This window comes from Vanellus vanellus, assembly GCF_965231255.1.
Source record: "Vanellus vanellus genome assembly, contig: HAP1_SCAFFOLD_2110, whole genome shotgun sequence".
NCBI classification, from domain to species: domain Eukaryota; kingdom Metazoa; phylum Chordata; class Aves; order Charadriiformes; family Charadriidae; genus Vanellus; species Vanellus vanellus.
This window is the reverse complement of record NW_028127014.1, coordinates 1-18660: the sequence shown is the minus strand read 5'-3', so window position 1 is coordinate 18660 and position 18660 is coordinate 1. Positions and strand designations below refer to the sequence as shown.

The following is an 18660-nucleotide window of genomic DNA, read 5'->3' as shown; positions in this document are numbered from 1 at the left end:
ACAGGACCCACAGGAGATGTTGTGTTGGTTGTGGGACCCACAGGGGACCTTTTGAGGCGCCCACAGCCCATTTGCCCCGTGACCCCCCCCACCCCCCCCCCCACCCCCCCCCTTCGCCTCCCGCGGGGTGGACTTTTTTTGGGTTTTTTTTTTTGTTTTTGTTTTTTTTTTGGCTCTTAAGGAGGAAAAAATTTTCCCGAGAAGGTCCAGATTTCCCCCTCCCCCCCCCTCCCCCCTCCCCCATCTGCCGCCTCTCCTTCCCCCAAAAATTAACAAAAACCCCCCAAAAAAACCCCCCAACAACACCCCCCCACCCCCCCCCCACCCCCCCCGTTATCTCCCATTCTGAAAAAACATCAGGAAGAGCCAAAAAATCGCCTGTTTTTCCCCAAAACTGCTTCTCTGGAAGGGGCGGGGGTGGGCTCCTCCCACGGGCGGAAATTTGGCAGATTCCGCCGCGTTTACGGGATTTTTGTCGTCCGCCGGTGGAAGGGGGGGGGGGGGGGGTGGGGGTGGGGGGGGGTGTGGCCGTTAAAAGAAGGGAAAGAAAGCGATAGAAACCCCCATTTTGGGGTTTTTTGGTTTTGGGGTGGTTTTGGGGTGGTTTTGGGGGGTTTTGGGGTTTTTTTTTTATTTTCGGAGTTGGTGAAGGCCTTTCTCTTCCCGGCGGGAAAAGCCGGGGAGGGGCGGCGGGAGGGGACGGGGGGGGGTAAGTGGGGAGGTCCTCAGAGCCTCTCGGCCCCCCCCCCCCCCCCCCCCCCCCCCAAAACGCGTCGCTCCTGAGCCGCCGCCCGCGTCAGACGCCGGCCGAAAAAGGAGAGAGGAATAATAATGAAAAAATTAATAATAATGATAATGATAATGATAATGATAATGATAATGATAATGATAATAACAACAATAATAATTTAATAATAATAACTTAATAATAATAAATTTTTAAAATTAATAATAATAAAATTAAAAAATAAGAATAGAAATTTAAAAAATCATTAATAATTAAATTTAAAAAATTGATAATAATAATAACTTATTAATAGTAATTTTAAAAAGTAATAATAATGAAAAAAATTAATAATAATAATTTTTAAAAATTAATAATAATAAAAATTAAGAAATAATAGCAATTAAAAAATTAATAATGATTTTTTTAAAATTGTTAATAATAAAAATTAAAACCAATAATAGACATTAAAAAATAATAATAATAAAAATTTTTTAAAAATAATAAAAATTAAAAAATTAATAATAATAATATTTTAAAAATTAATAATAATAAAATTTTATAAAAAGAATAATGGAAATTTTAAAATTAATAATAATTTTTAAAAATTATCAATAGTAAAAAATCAAAAATTAATAATAGGAATTAAATAAATAATAATAATAAAATTTTAAAAATCAATAATAATAAAATTAAAAATTTAATAATAATAATCTTTAAAAATTATTAATAATAAAATCTAAAAAAATAATAATAGGAAATAAAAATTTAATAATATTAAAAATTAAAAAATTAATAATAACTTTTAGAAAATTATTAATAATAAAAAAATAAAAAATTAATAATAGAAAGTAAAAAAAAAATTTAAAAATCAATAATAATGAAATAAAAAAATTTAATAGTAATAATCTTTAAAAAATTAATAATAATAAAATTTTAAAAATAATAATAGAAATTAAAAAATTAATAATATTAAAAATTAAAAATAATAATAATTTAAAAATTAATAATAATAGTTTTAAAAAATATTAATAATAAAAATTTAAAATAAATAATAGGAATTAAAAACAATAATAATAATAATAATAATAAAAATAAGAAATAATAAAAATTAAAAAAATTAATAATAATAAAAATTAAAAAGAAAAACACAACAAAAAAAAAAAAACAAACCACCACCGGCGCCGCGGAGAAACGCGCCCGCAAACGCCGCGAAAATTCCCCCAAATCGGGGCGAACCGTCGGAGTTTCTCCCAGAAAATCCCACTCCGTTCCCTCCTGCCTCAGTTTCTCTCTCTCTCTCTTTTTTTTTTTTTTTTTAAATTTTTTTTTTTTTTTTTATTCGGTTTTGCAGGAGCCGGCATGAAACCCGCCATCGTTTTCCTCCTCCTGACCTCGGGTAGGTTAAAAAAAAAAAAATTCCCCCCCCCCCAACAAAAAAAAAACAGTTAAAAAAAAAATTAAAAAAAAAAAAAGGAGAAAAAAAAAAAAACCAAACCAAAAAACCAAAAAATTACGGTGTTCCGAAGACGCCGTTGGGTGGAAAAGTTCCTCCCGGGTTAATATTTCCTCCTTCGTCGCGTCTCTTCTCCAGGAGCTGTGACGGACGGTCAACCGCCGCGAGAAAAAGGTGCGTTTTGGGGTATTTTGGGCGTTTTTTGTGTGTTTTTTTGTGTTTTTTTTTCACAGGGTCTATCGTCAATAGATGGGGTTTTCCACCCAAAAAACGGGATTGTTTCTGCTCCGGAATGGGAAAGGGGGAAGGGAGAGGAGCTTCTCCCCCTCCCCCCCCTCCTCATCTCCACCACCGGTTGCGTCGGTGGTTTTCTGGAAATTGGTGGTTTTCTGGAAATTGGTGGTTTTCTGGAAATTGGCGGTTTTCTGAAAATCAGAGCTTTTCTGGAAATCGGAGGTTTTCTGCAAATTGGAGGTTTTCTGCAAATCGGAGGTTTTCTGGAAATTGGTGGTTTTCTGCAAATCGGAGGTTTTCTGGAAATTGGTGGTTTTCTGCAAATCGGAGGTTTTCTGCAAATCGGAGGTTTTCTGCAAATTGGTGGTTTTCTGGAAATTGGTGGTTTTCTGCAATCGGAGGTTTTCTGGAAATCGGTGGATTTCTGGAAATCGGAGGTTTTCTGGAAATCGGAGGTTTTCCGGAAATTGGTGGTTTTCTGGAATTTGGTGGTTTTCTGGAAATTGGTGGTTTCTGGAAATTGGTGGTTTTCTGCAAATCGGAGGTTTTCTGGAAATCGGAGGTTTTCTGGAAATTGGTGGTTTTCTGGAAATCGGAGGTTTTCTGCAAATCGGAGGTTTTCTGCAAATTTGGTGGTATTCTGGCAATCGGAGGTTTTCTGGAAATTGGTGGTTTTCTGGAAATCGGAGGTTTTCTGGAAATTGGTGGTTTTCTGGAAATCGGAGGTTTTCTGCAAATCGGAGGTTTTCTGCAAATTGGTGGTATTCTGCAAATCCGAGGTTTTCTGGAAATTGGAGGTTTTCTGGAAATTGGTGGTTTTCTGGAAATTGGAGGTTTTCTGGAAATTGGTGGTTTTCTGGAAATTGGAGGTTTTCTGCAAATCGGAAGTTTTCTGGAAATTGGTGGTTTTCTGCAAATCGGAGGTTTTCTGGAAATTGGCGGTTTTCTGCAAATCGGAGGTTTTCTGGAAATCGGAGGTTTTCTGGAAATCGGTGGTTTTCTGGAAATTGGTGGTTTTCTGCAAATCGGAGGTTTTCTACAAATCGGAAGTTTTCTGGAAATTGGTGGTTTTCTGGAAATTGGTGGTTTTCTGCAAATCGGAGGTTTTCTGGAAATTGGTGGATTTCTGGAAATCGGAGGTTTTCTGGAAATCGGAGGTTTTCCGGAAATTGGTGGTTTTCTGGAATTTGGTGGTTTTCTGGAAATTGGTGGTTTTCTGGAAATTGGTGGTTTTCTGCAAATCGGGGTTTTCTGGAAATCGGAGGTTTTCTGGAAATTGGTGGTTTTCTGCAAATCGGAGGTTTTCTGCAAATCGGAGGTTTTCTGGAAATTGGTGGTTTTCTGGAAATCGGAGGTTTTCTGGAAATTGGTGGTTTTCTGGAAATTGGTGGTTTTCTGCAAATCGGAGGTTTTCTGGAAATTGGTGGTTTTCTGGAATTTGGTGGTTTTCTGGAATTTGGTGGTTTTCTGGAAATTGGTGGTTTTCTGGAAATTGGAGGTTTTCTGGAAATCGGAGGTTTTCTGGAAATTGGTGGTTTTCTGCAAATCAGCGGTTTTCTGCAAATCGGAGGTTTTCTACAAATCGGAAGTTTTCTGGAAATTAGTGGTTTTCTGGAAATTGGTGGTTTTCTGGAAATTGGCGGTTTTCTGAAAATCGGAGGTTTTCTGGAAATCGGAGGTTTTCTGGAAATTGGAGGTTTTCTGGAAATTGGTGGTTTTCTGCAAATCGGAGGTTTTCTGGAAATTGGTGGTTTTCTGGAAATTGGTGGTTTTCTGGAAATTGGCGGTTTTCTGCAAATCGGAGGTTTTCTGGAAATCGGAGGTTTTCTGGAAATTGTGGTTTTCTGCAAATCAGAGGTTTTCTGAAAATCGGAGGTTTTCTGCAAATCAAAGGTTTTCTGGAAATTGGCGGTTTTCTACAAATCGGAGGTTTTCTGGAAATTGGTGGTTTTCTGCAAATTGGAGGTTTTCTGCAAATCGGAGGTTATCTGCAAATCGGAGGTTTTCTGAAAATCGGAGGTTTTCTGGAAATTGGAGGTTTTCTGGAAATTGGTGGTTTTCTGCAAATCGGAGGTTTTCTGGAAATTGGTGGTTTTCTGGAAATCGGAGGTTTTCTGCAAATCGGAGGTTTTCTGCAAATTGGTGGTATTCTGCAAATCGGAGGTTTTCTGGAAATTGGTGGTATTCTGCAAATCTGAGGTTTTCTGGAAATTGGAGGTTTTCTGGAAATTGGTGGTTTTCTGGAAATTGGAGGTTTTCTGGAAATTGGTGGTTTTCTGGAAATTGGAGGTTTTCTGCAAATCGGAAGTTTTCTGGAAATTGGTGGTTTTCTGCAAATCGGAGGTTTTCTGGAAATTGGCGGTTTTCTGCAAATCGGAGGTTTTCTGGAAATCGGAGGTTTTCTGGAAATCGGTGGTTTTCTGGAAATTGGTGGTTTTCTGCAAATCGGAGGTTTTCTGCAAATCGGAGGTTTTCTACAAATCGGAAGTTTTCTGGAAATTGGTGGTTTTCTGGAAATTGGTGGTTTTCTGCAAATCGGAGGTTTTCTGGAAATTGGTGGATTTCTGGAAATCGGAGGTTTTCTGGAAATCGGAGGTTTTCCGGAAATTGGTGGTTTTCTGGAATTTGGTGGTTTTCTGGAAATTGGTGGTTTTCTGGAAATTGGTGGTTTTCTGCAAATCGGAGGTTTTCTGGAAATCGGAGGTTTTCTGGAAATTGGTGGTTTTCTGGAAATTGGAGGTTTTCTGGAAATTGGTGGTTTTCTGCAAATCGGAGGTTTTCTACAAATCGGAAGTTTTCTGGAAATTGGTGGTTTTCTGGAAATTGGTGGTTTTCTGCAAATCGGAGGTTTTCTGCAAATCGGAGGTTTTCTGGAAATTGGTGGTTTTCTGCAAATCGGAGGTTTTCTGCAAATCGGAGGTTTTCTGGAAATTGGTGGTTTTCTGGAAATTGGTGGTTTTCTGCAAATCGGAGGTTTTCTGCAAATCGGAGGTTTTCTGGAAATTGGTGGTTTTCTGCAAATCGGAGGTTTTCTACAAATCGGAAGTTTTCTGGAAATTGGTGGTTTTCTGGAAATCGGAGGTTTTCTGGAAATTGGTGGTTTTCTGGAAATTGGTGGTTTTCTGCAAATCGGAGGTTTTCTGGAAATTGGTGGTTTTCTGGAAATTGGTGGTTTTCTGGAAATCGGAGGTTTTCTGAAAATCGGAGGTTTTCTGGAAATTAGTGGTTTTCTGGAAATCGGAGGTTTTCTGGAAATTGGTGGTTTTCTGGAAATTGGTGGTTTTCTTTTGGCCCTCTTTGACCTCCAATGCCAACCGGGAACTGGAGAGAGTGGTGTGGTGGGTCCACACCGACCTCATGAAGTTCTACCAGATCAAGGGTGGGGTGGTGTCACCCCAGACCTGGCCAAACTGGTGAGGTGGGTCCACACCGACCTCAAGAGGTTCTACCAGGTCAAGCATGAGGTGGTGTCACTCCGGACTGGCCAAACTGGTGAGGTGGATCCACACGACCTCATGAAGTTCTACCAGGTCAAGGGTGGGGTGGTGTCACTCCAGACCTGGCCAAACTGGTGAGGTGGATCCACACCGACCTCAAGAGGTTCTACCAGGTCAAGCATGAGGTGGTGTCACTCCAGACTGGCCAAACTGGTGAGGTGGGTCCACACGACCTCATGAAGTTCTACCAGGTCAAGGGTGGGGTGGTGTCACTCCGGACTGGCCAAACTGGTGAGGTGGGTCCACACGACCTCATGAAGTTCTACCAGATCAAGGGTGGGGTGGTGTCACCCCAGACCTGGCCAAACTGGTGAGGTGGGTCCACACCGACCTCAAGAGGTTCTACCAGGTCAAGCATGAGTTGGTGTCACTCCGGACTGGCCAAACTGGTGAGGTGGATCCACACGACCTCATGAAGTTCTACCAGGTCAAGGGTGGGGTGGTGTCACTCCAGACCTGGCCAAACTGGTGAGGTGGATCCACACCGACCTCAAGAGGTTCTACCAGGTCAAGCATGAGGTGGTGTCACTCCAGACTGGCCAAACTGGTGAGGTGGGTCCACACGACCTCATGAAGTTCTACCAGGTCAAGGGTGGGGTGGTGTCACCCCAGACCTGGCCAAACTGGTGAGGTGGATCCACACCAACCTCACGAGGTTCTACCAGGTCAAGCGTGAGGTGGTGTCACTCTGGACTGGCCAAACTGGTGAGGTGGGTCCACACCGACCTCAGGAGGTTCTACCAGGTCAAGTGTGAGGTTCTGTCACCCCAGACCTGGCCAAACTGGTGAGGTGGATCCACACGACCTCATGAAGTTCTACCAGGTCAAGGGTGGGCTGGTGACACCCCAGACTGGCCGAACTGGTGAGGTGGGTCCACACCGACCTCAAGAGGTTCTACCAGGTCAAGCATGAGGTGGTGTCACTCCAGACTGGCCAAACTGGTGAGGTGGGTCCACACGACCTCATGAAGTTCTACCAGGTCAAGTGTGAGGTCCTGTGGGTGGGTGGGGGCCACCCCAAACCCAAATCCAGGTTGGGTGGAGAACAGCCCAGAGGAGAAGGACCTGGGGGACATCAGTAGGGGAGAAGCTCAATGTGAACCGGCAACGTGAGCTGGTGGCTCAGAAAGCCACCGGCAACCTGGGCCGTGTCCCCAGCGGCGTGGCCAACGGGGGTCCGGCTTTGGTGTCCTCAACATCAGAAGGACGAGGACCCGGTGGAGCGGGGCCAGAGGAGGTCACAGAGGTGCTCCAAGGGCTGGAGCCCCTCTACTATAGATATTCTTCACGTTGGACACCCGGGAGAAGACAACCTTCGGGGGGGTTTTGGGGGTTTTGGTTTTTTTTTTTGGCCTCCTCATTTCAAAGCAGGAAGCCCAATCCCGGCGGGTTTCACCCCAAAAAACCCCGTGAGGTCGGGAGGGGTGGGAGAAGGTCCTCCGATAACCTCCGCCTTCGTTTTCCCCCAGCGGCTCTGCTCTACCCCTACGGTCCGGACCAGTGGGACCAGAAGAACCCCAAACTTGATGATGGGACATCGAAGCAGCTCTCCTTGGCCGTACCCTTCACCTTCTACGGCAAAGAGTACCGAACCCTTTACGTACGTGAGCCAAAATTCCACAAATTCGCCTCACCTCTCTCCGTTCTCCCATTTCGGGTCCTTTTTCCCGTCAAGTCGGTCACATGGTGTGTGTCCCCCCCCCCCCCCCCCCCAAAAAATCTCCCCGTCCACGGGATTGACCTGAGGGGGTTGAGTTGACTTTTTGCGGTGCGTCAAACGGGCCTCGTAGGGTTGGTGGGTCTCAAAGAGGACGTCTCCACCTTTGGCACGTCCGTGGTCAAGTTTGGGGTGTTACATCCCACCGTCGTGTCGTGTGTGTGTCCTCCCCCCACCCCACCCCCCACCCCCCCCACCTCTTTTCGACTCAACGGTGACCTACGTGTGGTCGAGGAGATGTAGAAGTCAGTGAGAAGACCGCGGGTGGTTCCCCCGCGTCCCACCTCCAACGTCCCGCAACCCAGTGGGAGGTGTTGACCACGTGGTAGGGTCACCACCACCCCCACCACCCCCACCCCCCCACCCCCCCCCCGCCAGGGGTTGACCTGGCGTCTTTCGCAGGTCAACAACAACGGCGTCATCTCCTTTGACACCCGGGTCAGCCAGTACACCCCCGACCCCTTCCCCCTGGCTGATGGACGCCCCTTCGTGGCTCCATACTGGGCGGACGTGGACAACGTGCTGGGAGGAGAAGTCTTCCACCGCGAGACCACCGACCCCGCCCTGCTGGCGCGCATCACCACGGACATCAACCAATACTTCCCCGCGATCCCCTTCAGCGCCACGTGGGCTTTCGTGGCCACCTGGGACCACGTGGCCTACTACGGCTCGACCACCAATAAGGTAAGGGCCACCGTCGTGAGTCGAAGGGCCACCTGAGGTCACGCCCGTGCAAAGGGACCCCTCCCGCCCCGCCTCGGGGGGGGGGTGGGGGTGGGACAAAGCAGGTGGCCACGGGCGAGCGGGTTCTGGAGAGCAAAGCGGGTGGTGGCCTCGAATCCGGCCTCGGTGCGGTGGTTGAGGCCGGAGACACGGCACAACGCCGGAGCTCTGCTCCAGGCGCTCCACGCGGTGGCCTTCACAAGCCACTCCTTCGCTCTCGCAACCCACGTGTTGGTCTTAGGACCCACGTGGTGGCCTTACAACCCACATGGTGGTCTTACTGACCCACGTGGTGGCCTTCAACTCACGTTTTGGCCTTACGACCCATGTGGTGGCCTTATGATGCATGTGTGGGTCTTACGACCCACGTGGTGGCCTTATGACCCATGTGGTGGCCTTATTGACCTACATGGTGGCCTTCAACACATGTTTTGGTCTTACGACCCATGTGGTGGCCTTACTGACCTACGTGGTGGCCTTCAACCCATGTTTTGGCCTTACGACCCATGGGGTGGCCTTATGACGCGTGTGTGGGTCTTACAACCCACGTGGTGGCCTTATGACCCATGTGGTGGCCTTATTGACCGACGTGGTGGCCTTCAACCCATGTTTTGGTCTTACGACCCATGTGGTGGCCTTAGGACCCATGTGGTGGCCTTACTGACCTACGTGGTGGCCTTCAACCCACGTTTTGGCCTTACAACCCACATGTTGGTCTTACGACCCACGTGGTGGCCTTATGATGCGTGTGTGGGTCTTACAACCCACGTGGTGGCCTTATGACCCATGTGGTGGCCTTATTGACCGACATGGTGGTCTTCAGCCCATGTTTTGGCCTTACGACCCATGGGGTGCCCTTATGACGCGTGTGTGGGTCTTACAACCCACGTGGTGGTCTTACTGACCCACGTGGTGGCCTTCAACTCACGTTTTGGCCTTACGACCCACATGTTGGTCTTACGACCCACGTGGTGGCCTTATGATGTGTGTGTGTGTCTTACAACCCACGTGGTGGCCTTATGACCCATGTGGTGGCCTTATTGACCGACATGGTGGCCTTCAACCCATGTTTTGGCCTTACGACCCACGTAGTGCCCTTATGACCCATATGGTGGCCTTATTGACCTACGTGGTGGCCTTCAACCCATGTTTTGGCCTTACGACCCACATGTTGGTCTTACGACCCACGTGGTGGCCTTATGATGCGTGTGTGGGTCTTACAACCCACGTGGTGGGTGGTCTTACTGACCCACATGGTGGCCTTCAACCCACGTTTTGGCCTTACGACCCACATGTTGGTCTTACGATCCACGTGGTGGCCTTATGATGCGTGTGTGGGTCTTACGACCCACGTGGTGGCCTTATGACCCATGTGGTGGCCTTATTGACCGACGTGGTGGCCTTCAACCCATGTTTTGGCCTTACGACCCACGTGGTGCCCTTATGACCCATATGGTGGCCTTATTGACCTACGTGGTGGCCTTCAACCCATGTTTTGGCCTTACGACCCACGTGGTGGCCTTATGATGCGTGTGTGGGTCTTACAACCCACGTGGTGGTCTTACTGACCCACATGGTGGCCTTCAACCCACGTTTTGGCCTTACGACCCGTGTGGTGGTCTTACGACCCACGTGGTGGCCTTACTGACCTACATCGTGGCCTTCAATCCATGTGGTGGCCTTACGACCCATGTGGTGGCGTCACAACACACGTGGTGGCCTTGCGACCCACATTTTGGCCTTACAACCCACGTCGTGGCATTACGACCCACGTGGTGGGGTTACAACCCACATAGTGGCCTTATGGCCCATGTGGTGACCTTACAGCCCATGTGGTGGCCTTATGACTCATGCGTGGGTCTTACGACCTACGTGGTGGCCTTACTGACCTACATGGTGGCCTTCAACCCACGTTTTGGCCTTACAACCCAAGTGGTGGCCTTATGACCCACATGGTGACCTTACGACCCACCTGGTGGCCTTACGACCCACCTGGTGGCCTTACAACCCACACGGTGGCCTTACTGACCCACATGGTGGTCTTACAACACATGTGTTGGACTTACGATCCACATATTGGTCTTACGACCCATGTGGTGGTCTTATGACCAACGTGGTGGCCTTACGGCCCATGTGGTGGCCTTATGACTCATGTGTGGGTCTTACGACCCACGTGGTGGCCTTGCTGACGTGTGTGGTGGCCTTCAACCCAGGTTGTGGCCTTACGACCCATGTGGTGGCCTTACTGACGCACGTGGTGGCCTTCAACCCACCTGGTGGCCTTGCGACCCACGTGGTGGCCTCACGTCCCACCTGGTGGCCTCATGACCTGTTTGTTGGCCTTACGATCTATTTGTTGGCCTTCGCGACCTCTTCCTTGGCCTTCACGTGCCGTTCGTGGCCTTCACGAGCCGTTCGTGGCCTTCACGTGCCGTTCGTGGCCTTCCCGACCCATCTGTTGGTCTTTCCCACCCACTCCTTTGCCTTCACGACATTTGAGGACAACACGTGTCCTCCTCTGTCCCACCTGCCAGCCCCGAATGGGTCCTCAAAGCTCCCACGGAGCTCCTCGCTGCGTTGACACGCAGGTCTCGCACCCAAACCTTTACTCCTCGATTCATTTATGTTTTTGGGGTTTTTTTTTTGCCATGGTGGAAGTCAACTTTTCCACTACGTTGTCCCCCCGGCCACCTCGCGTGGAGAAGGAAGCCGTGGTGGACCACCAAAAGTAATCGTCTGATGGTAGACACCAAAAAAAAAAACCAGCTTGGGTGGGCCATCTTTGACCAAGATGGCCAAGAAGTCTACCCCTGTGTGGCAGCCCTCAGGGTTAAATCCCACCCGGACCTGCTCGTCCCACCACCGATGGTGTCATCTCCTCCTTCTTTCTTGTAGGGCAACACCTTCCAAGCCGTCCTGACCACCGACACCAAGACGTCCTTCATCATCCTCAACTATTGGGACATCCAGTGGACCACGGGGGCGGCGAGCGACGGAGATGCCGAAACAGGTCTCGGAGGCACTCCAGCCCACGTAGGTGGAGGTGAAGGAGAAGCAGAGGACAATGGGACAAAGGGACTTGAGGAACTGGGGAGAAGGTTGACCAGTAATGGTTTGGTTTTTTTTTTGGTGGGGGACACCACGACCTTTGGCGAAAGTAGGACTTCTGGCCCACAAAATTTTGGGGGAAACCACGCTGAAGGTAGAACTTTGGCCCCTAATTTCTTTTGTAGAAGACAGGTTGGCCCATAAAGGGGTTTGGGGGACACCATCAGGTCCATCCAAGACTGGAAGGTGGCCTCTACCATTTTGGGGGGGGACAACAATGGCAATGGTAGGACGGTGGCCTACAACCTTTTGGGGGGACACCACCAGGTTTGCTCACGGTAGAAGGTTGTCCCGTACCATCTTCTGGGGCCGACGATGATGAAGGTTGGAGGTTGACCCACAACATTTTGGGGGGAAACCACCAGGTTTGCTCACGGTAGAAGGTTGGGATTTTGGGGGACACCACCATGTTGGCTCTCGGTAGAAGGTTGTCCCATACCATCTCCTGGGGATGATGATGATGAAGGTTGGCCCACATTTTGGGGGGAGGAAATACCACATTTTCTCATGGTAGAAGGTTGTCCCATATCATCTTCTGGGGCCGACGATGATGAAGGTTGGAGGTTGACCCACAACATTTTGGGGGGAAACCACCAGGTTTGCTCACGGTAGAAGGTTGGGATTTTGGGGGACACCACCATGTTGGCTCATGGTAGAAGGTTGTCCCATACCATCTCCTGGGGATGATGATGATGAAGGTTGGCCCACATTTTGGGGGGAGGAAATACCACATTTTCTCATGGTAGAAGGTTGTCCCATATCATCTTCTGGGGCCGACGATGATGAAGGTTGGAGGTTGACCCACAACATTTTGGGGGGAAACCACCAGGTTTGCTCACGGTAGAAGGTTGGGATTTTGGGGGACAACCCCAGGTTGGCTCTCGGTAGAAGGTTGTCCCATAGCATCTCCTGGGGATGACGATGATGAAGGTTGGAGGTGGACCCACAACATTTTGGGGGGAAACCGCCAGGTTTTCTCATGGTAGAAGGTCGTGTTTTGGGGGACACCACCAGATTGACTCACGGTAGAAGGTTGTCCCATCCCATCTCCTGGGGCCAACGAAGGTCAGAGTTTGTCCCTCAACATTTTTTTGGGGTTGGAGGTGGACCCACGACATTTTGGGGGGAAACCGCCAGGTTTTCTCATGGTAGAAGGTCGTGTTTTGGGGGACACCACCAGATTGACTCACGGTAGAAGGTTGTCCCATCCCATCTCCTGGGGCCAACGATGACGAAGGTCAGAGTTTGTCCCTCAACCTTTTTTTTGGTGACAACAACATCAATGGTCATCAGTTGACCCATAACTATTTTTTTGGGGGGGGGGGGACGGACACCACCAGGTTCACCCATGATCAAAGGTTGACCCACAACCTTTTTTTGGGGCCACCACCACCACCTGTAGGAGGTTGTCCCACGTTGGTGGCGTTGACTCTCCAAATCATCTATTTTTGACCCAAATTTTTTTTTTTTTGGGGGGGGGGGGGGTTCAGGCCGGTTTCAACAGCGGAGATGACACCAACTTCTACAACATTCCCGGTTCCCAAACCGAAACCATCATCAACATCACCACCACCTCCAACGTCAACGTCCCGGGCCGTTGGGTCTTCCAGGTGGATGACTTTAAGGTGACGGGTGTCCCCACCGATGTCCCCAAGGTGACCGCCGACGATGACAACTGCTGGTTGTAAGTTGAGGGACAAAATGGTTTGGGTTTGGGTTTGGGTTGGATTTTTTTTTTTGGTGGAAACCTATAAAAAAAAAAACCAAACAAAAAACCGAAAAAAAAAGGGGCAAATTGGAGAAGCGGTTCCTCTTCTTGAGGTGTTGGGTTCTTCTCGTAGGTGAAGGAAGACGACCGCGGCAGAGGGACCGTCACCGGCGTCACCGTTGCCACCGCCAGCCCTGTTAGCTCCATCGTCCCCGTTGTCCCCATTGTCCCCATCGTCCTGTCATCCCCGTTGTCCCCAGTGTCACCATTGCCACCGCCGGCCCCGTTAGCTCCATCATCCCCGTTGTCCCCATCGTCCCCATTGTTCCCGTTGTCCCCATTGTCCCCATCGTCCCATCATCCCCGTTGTCCCCAGCGTCACCGTTGCCACCACCGGCCCCGTTAGCTCCACCATCCCCATTGTCCCCGTCATCCCCAGTGTCACCGTTGGCCCATCGTCCCCATTGTCCCCACTATCTCCGTCGTCCCCATTGTCCCCGTCTTCCTCAACGTCCCCATTGTCCCCATCATCCCCACCATCCCCGTTGTCCCCATTGTCCCATCACCCGTTGTCCCCATTGTCCCCATCGTCCCATAACCCATTGTCCCCATTGTCCCCATCATCCCATTGTCCCCACCATCCCCGTTGTCCTCACTGTCCCATCATCCCATTGCCCCCGTTGCCCCTATTGTCCCCACCATCCCCATTGTCCCCACCGTCCCCATTGTCCCCATCGTCCCATTGCCCCCATCATCCCCACCATCCCCGTTGTCCCCATTGTCCCATCACCCGTTGTCCCCACCATCCCCGTTGCCCCCATCGTCCCATAACTGGTTGTCCCCATTGTCCCCACCATCCCCATTGTCCCCACCATCCCCATTGTCCCCATCGTCCCCACCATCCCCGTTGTCCCCACTGTCCCATCACCCATTGTCCCCAATGTCCCCATCATCCCATTGCCCCCGTTGCCCCCATTGTCCCCACCGTCCCCATTGTCCCCATCGTCCCATCACCGGTTGTCCCCATTGTCCCCTCCTCCCCCTTGTCCCCACCATCCTGTTGTCCCCATTGTCCCCACCGTCCCCATTTTCCCCACTGTCCCATCCCCACCATCCCCATTGTCCCCACCGTCCCATCACCTGTTGTCCCCATTGTCCCCACCATCCCCGTTGTCCCCATCGTCCCATCACCGGTTGTCCCCATTGTCCCCTCCTCCCCGTTGTCCCCACCATCCCCGTTGTCCCCATCGTCCCATCACCGGTTGTCCCCATTGTCCCCTCCTCTCCGTTGTCCCCACCATCCCCGTTGTCCCCATCGTCCCATCACCGGTTGTCCCCATTGTCCCCTCCTCTCCGTTGTCCCCACCATCCTGTTGTCCCCATTGTCCCCTTGTCCCCACCATCCCCGTTGTCTCCATTGTCCCCATCATCCCATTGCCCCCGTTGCCCCCATCATCCCCACCATCCCCATTGTCCCCTTGTCCCCATTGTCCCCACCATCCCCGTTGTCCCCATTGTCCCCACCATCCCCATTTTCCCCATCGTCCCCATTGTCCCCATCGTCCCATTGTCCCCACCATCCCCGTTCTCCCCATCGTCCCATCACCGGTTGTCCCCATTGTCCCCACCGTCCCATCACCTCTTGTCCCCATTGTCCCCATCATCCCATTGCCCCCGTTGCCCCCATCGTCCCCACCATCCCCATTGTCTCCACCATCCCCATTGTCCCCATTGTCCCCACCATCCCCATTGTCCCCACCATCCCATTGTCCCCACCGCCCCATCACCCGTTGTCCCCATTGTCCCCTCCTCCCCGTTGTCCCCATTGTTCCCATTGTCCCCACCATCCCATCACCTGTTGTCCCCGTTGTCCCCACCATCCCCATTGTCCCCATCGTCCCCACCGTCCCCATCATCCCATCACCTGTTGTCCCCATTGTCCCCATCATCCCATTGCCCCCGTTGCCCCCATCGTCCCCACCATCCCCATTGTCCCCATCGTCCCCATTGTCCCCATCGTCCCCATTGTCCCCATCATCCCATTGTCCCCACCATCCCCGTTGTCCCCATCGTCCCATCACCGGTTGTCCCTATTGTCCCCTCCTCCCCATTGTCCCCACCATCTCCATCGTCCCCATCATCCCATCACCTGTTGTCCCCATTGTCCCCATCATCCCATTGCCCCCGTTGCCCCCATTGTCCCCACCATCCCCATTGTCCCCACCGTCCCCATTGTCCCCATTGTCCCCATCATCCCCATTGTCCCCACCATCCCCATTGTCCCCATCGTCCCCATCATTCCATTGCCCCCGTTGCCCCCATCGTCCCCACCATCCCCATTGTCCCCACCATCCCCATTGTCTCCACCATCCCCATTGTCCCCATCGTCCCCATTGTCCCCATCGTCCCCATCGTCCCCATCGTCCCCATCGTCCCCATCGTCCCCACCGTCCCCATTGTCCCCATCGTCCCCATTGTCCCCATTGCCCCCACCGTCCCCACCGTCCCCATTGTCCCCACCGTCCCCACCGCCCCCGTCACTCCCGTCACCCCCCACCGTCCCCACCGTCCCCGTGTCACCCGCGCAGGTCGAGGTCGCGCGCCGGCACGCGTCACCCTCCACCAATAAAGTCGCAGCGGAGGCGCGGTGGCTCCCGCGTCCCCATCACCGCTCCCGCCTGTCCCCCGGCTCGGGGGTGTGTGTGTGTGTGTGTGTGTGTGTGTGTGTGTTTGGGCTGCATTTGCAGAATTTCACCATTTTTGCATTAATTTACGGGATTTGGGCTCTCGGTGGACAGGAATTGACTTCCCCCCCCCTCCTCCCCCCCCTCTGCAGACACAAATATTGGGGGTTTGGGGCCGTACACACAAATTTATGAATTTTTGCCCTCTGTGCACAACACCACGTGTGGACACAACAGGCGCGAACACAACACACATCAACACAAACACGTGGACACAACACGTGTGGACACAACGTGCTTGAACATGACACGCATCAACACAACATGCGTGAAGACAACACACATGGACACAACACACGTGGACACAACACAACACACGTGGACACAACACACGTGGACACAACAGGCGTGGACACAACAGGCGTGGACACAACAGGCGTGGACACAACACGTGTGTAGTGTTCACACCTGTTGTGTTCACAACACGACATGTGGACACAACACACGTGGACACACGCATGAACACAACAGTCATGAACACAACAGTCATGAACACAACACGTGTGGACACAACACGTGTGGGAACACAACACGTGTGGGAACACAACATGCTTGAACACAACACACATCAACACAACACATGGACACAACACATGACACATGCATGAAAACAACACATGTGAACATGGCACACACAATACAACATGTGTGGACACAACACACATCAACACAAACACGTGGACACAACACGTGTGGACACAACATGCTTGAACATGACATGCATCAACACAACATGCGTGAAGACAACAGACGTGGACACAACACACGTGGACACAACAGGCGTGAACACAACACGCATCAACAGAACATGCGTGGACACAACACGTGTGTAGTGTTCACACCTGTTGTGTTCACGACACAACATGTGGACACAACACACGTGGACACACGCATGAACACAACAGTCATGAACACAACACGTGTGGACACAACACGTGTGGGAACACAACACGTGTGGGAACACAACACGTGGACACAACACGTGGACACAACACGTGGACACATGGCACACACAATACAACATGTGTGGACACAACACGTATCAACACAACACATGTGAACACAACGGGTGTGAACACAACACGCATTAACACAACACATGGGCACAACATGTGTGGACACACTCATGAACACAACACGTGTGGACACAACACGTGCGAACACAACACACATCAACGCAACACGTGATACGCATGAAAACAACACGTGTGAACATGGCACACGCAACACAACACGTGTGAACACAACACGTGCGAACACAACACACATCAAGACAACACATGGACACATGCACGAAAACAACACGTGTGAACATGGCACACGCAACACAACACTTGTGGACACAACACGCATCAACACAACACGTGAACACCACAGGTGTGAACACTACACATGTGAACACAACACGCATTAACACAACACATGGACACAACATGTGTGGACACACTCATGAACACGACATGTGTGGACACAACACGCATCAACACAACACGCATCAACACAACACGTGTGAACATGGCACACGCAACACAACACATGTGGATACAACAGGTGTGAACACTACACACATTGACACAACACGTGTGGACACAACACGACACGTGTGGACATGACACGCATCAACACAACATGCGTGAAGACGACACACACGGACACAACAGGTGTGGACACAACGCACTACACCGTGCGCAACACACACTTTGGACAGCACGCAACGCGTGGGTGCCACACAACACACAGCGCGCACCGCGCAGCACGACACCCACGAGGTGTGCGCACGCGCGCACAACAGCTGTGCGGCGCAACGCGTGCGTGCGACACAACCCAGCGCACAGCAGGTGTGCGCACACGCGCGCGACACGCAACAAAAGCATGCGACACAACACGTCCTAGGTGGGGACACGGGTGTGCGGTACACGACACGCGACGCCGCACAGGGACGCAACACACAACACCTGTGCAACACAACACTCAAGGTGCCGCGGGGGCGCACACAATGCACGCAACACGCAACACGCGCGTGAAACACAACACTCAACGCACACATTTCCCCCACCTTTTCCCCCTCTTTTTCCCTCTTTTCCCCCTCTTTTTCCCTCTTTTCCCCCTCTTTTTCCCTCTTTCCCCCTCTTTTCCCCTCTTTTCCCACTTTCCCTCTCTTTTTCCCCTCTTCCTCCTCTTTTTCCCCCCTTTTTCCCACTTTTCCCCTCTTCCCCCTCTTTTTCCCCCTTTTCCCCCCTCTTTTTCCCACTTTTCCCCTCTTCCTCCTCTTTTTCCCTCTTTTCCCCCTCTTTTTCCCTCTTTTCCCCCTCTTTTTCCCCTCTTTTTCCCCTCTTCCCCCTCTTTTTCCCCTTTCCCCCTCTTTTTCCCCTTTCCCCCTCTTTTTCCCCTTTCCCCCTCTTTTTCCCACTTTCCCCCCTCTTTTTCCCACTTTTCCCCCTCTTTTTCCCCCTCTTTTTCCCCCTTTCCCCCTCCTTTTTCCCCCACCCCATGTCCGTCATTCCCTTTCCTTTCTTGCCCTTTTCCCACCCTTTCCTTTGCCCTTTTCCCACCCTTTCCTTTGCCTTTCTTTCCCCACCCTTTCCTTTGCCTTTCTTTCCCCACCCTTTCCTTTGCCTTTCTTTCCCCACCCTTTCCTTTGCCTTTCTTTCCCCACCCTTTCCTTTGCCTTTCTTTCCCCCTGTCCAATCTCCCCCATTCCCCTTTTGTTCTACCTCCTGTTTCCTCATTACCCTTTATACCCCCCACC

The 18660-nt window shown here is 50.8% G+C and overlaps 1 protein-coding gene across 1 annotated transcript; it reads left to right on the top strand.

Moving 5' to 3' along the window:
* The first annotated feature begins 664 nt into the window (after nt 1–664).
* On the top strand, nt 665–13481 carry LOC309685572 (sushi, nidogen and EGF-like domain-containing protein 1). The gene is made up of 8 exons (XM_082501317.1): nt 665–709; nt 2079–2123; nt 2319–2354; nt 7381–7511; nt 8031–8312; nt 11247–11384; nt 12950–13143; nt 13301–13481. Exons 2-8 carry the CDS (start codon nt 2087–2089, stop codon nt 13302–13304), a joined length of 822 nt encoding a protein of 273 aa, XP_082357443.1. The 5' UTR covers nt 665–709; nt 2079–2086; the 3' UTR covers nt 13305–13481.
* The last annotated feature ends 5179 nt before the right edge of the window (nt 13482–18660 follow it).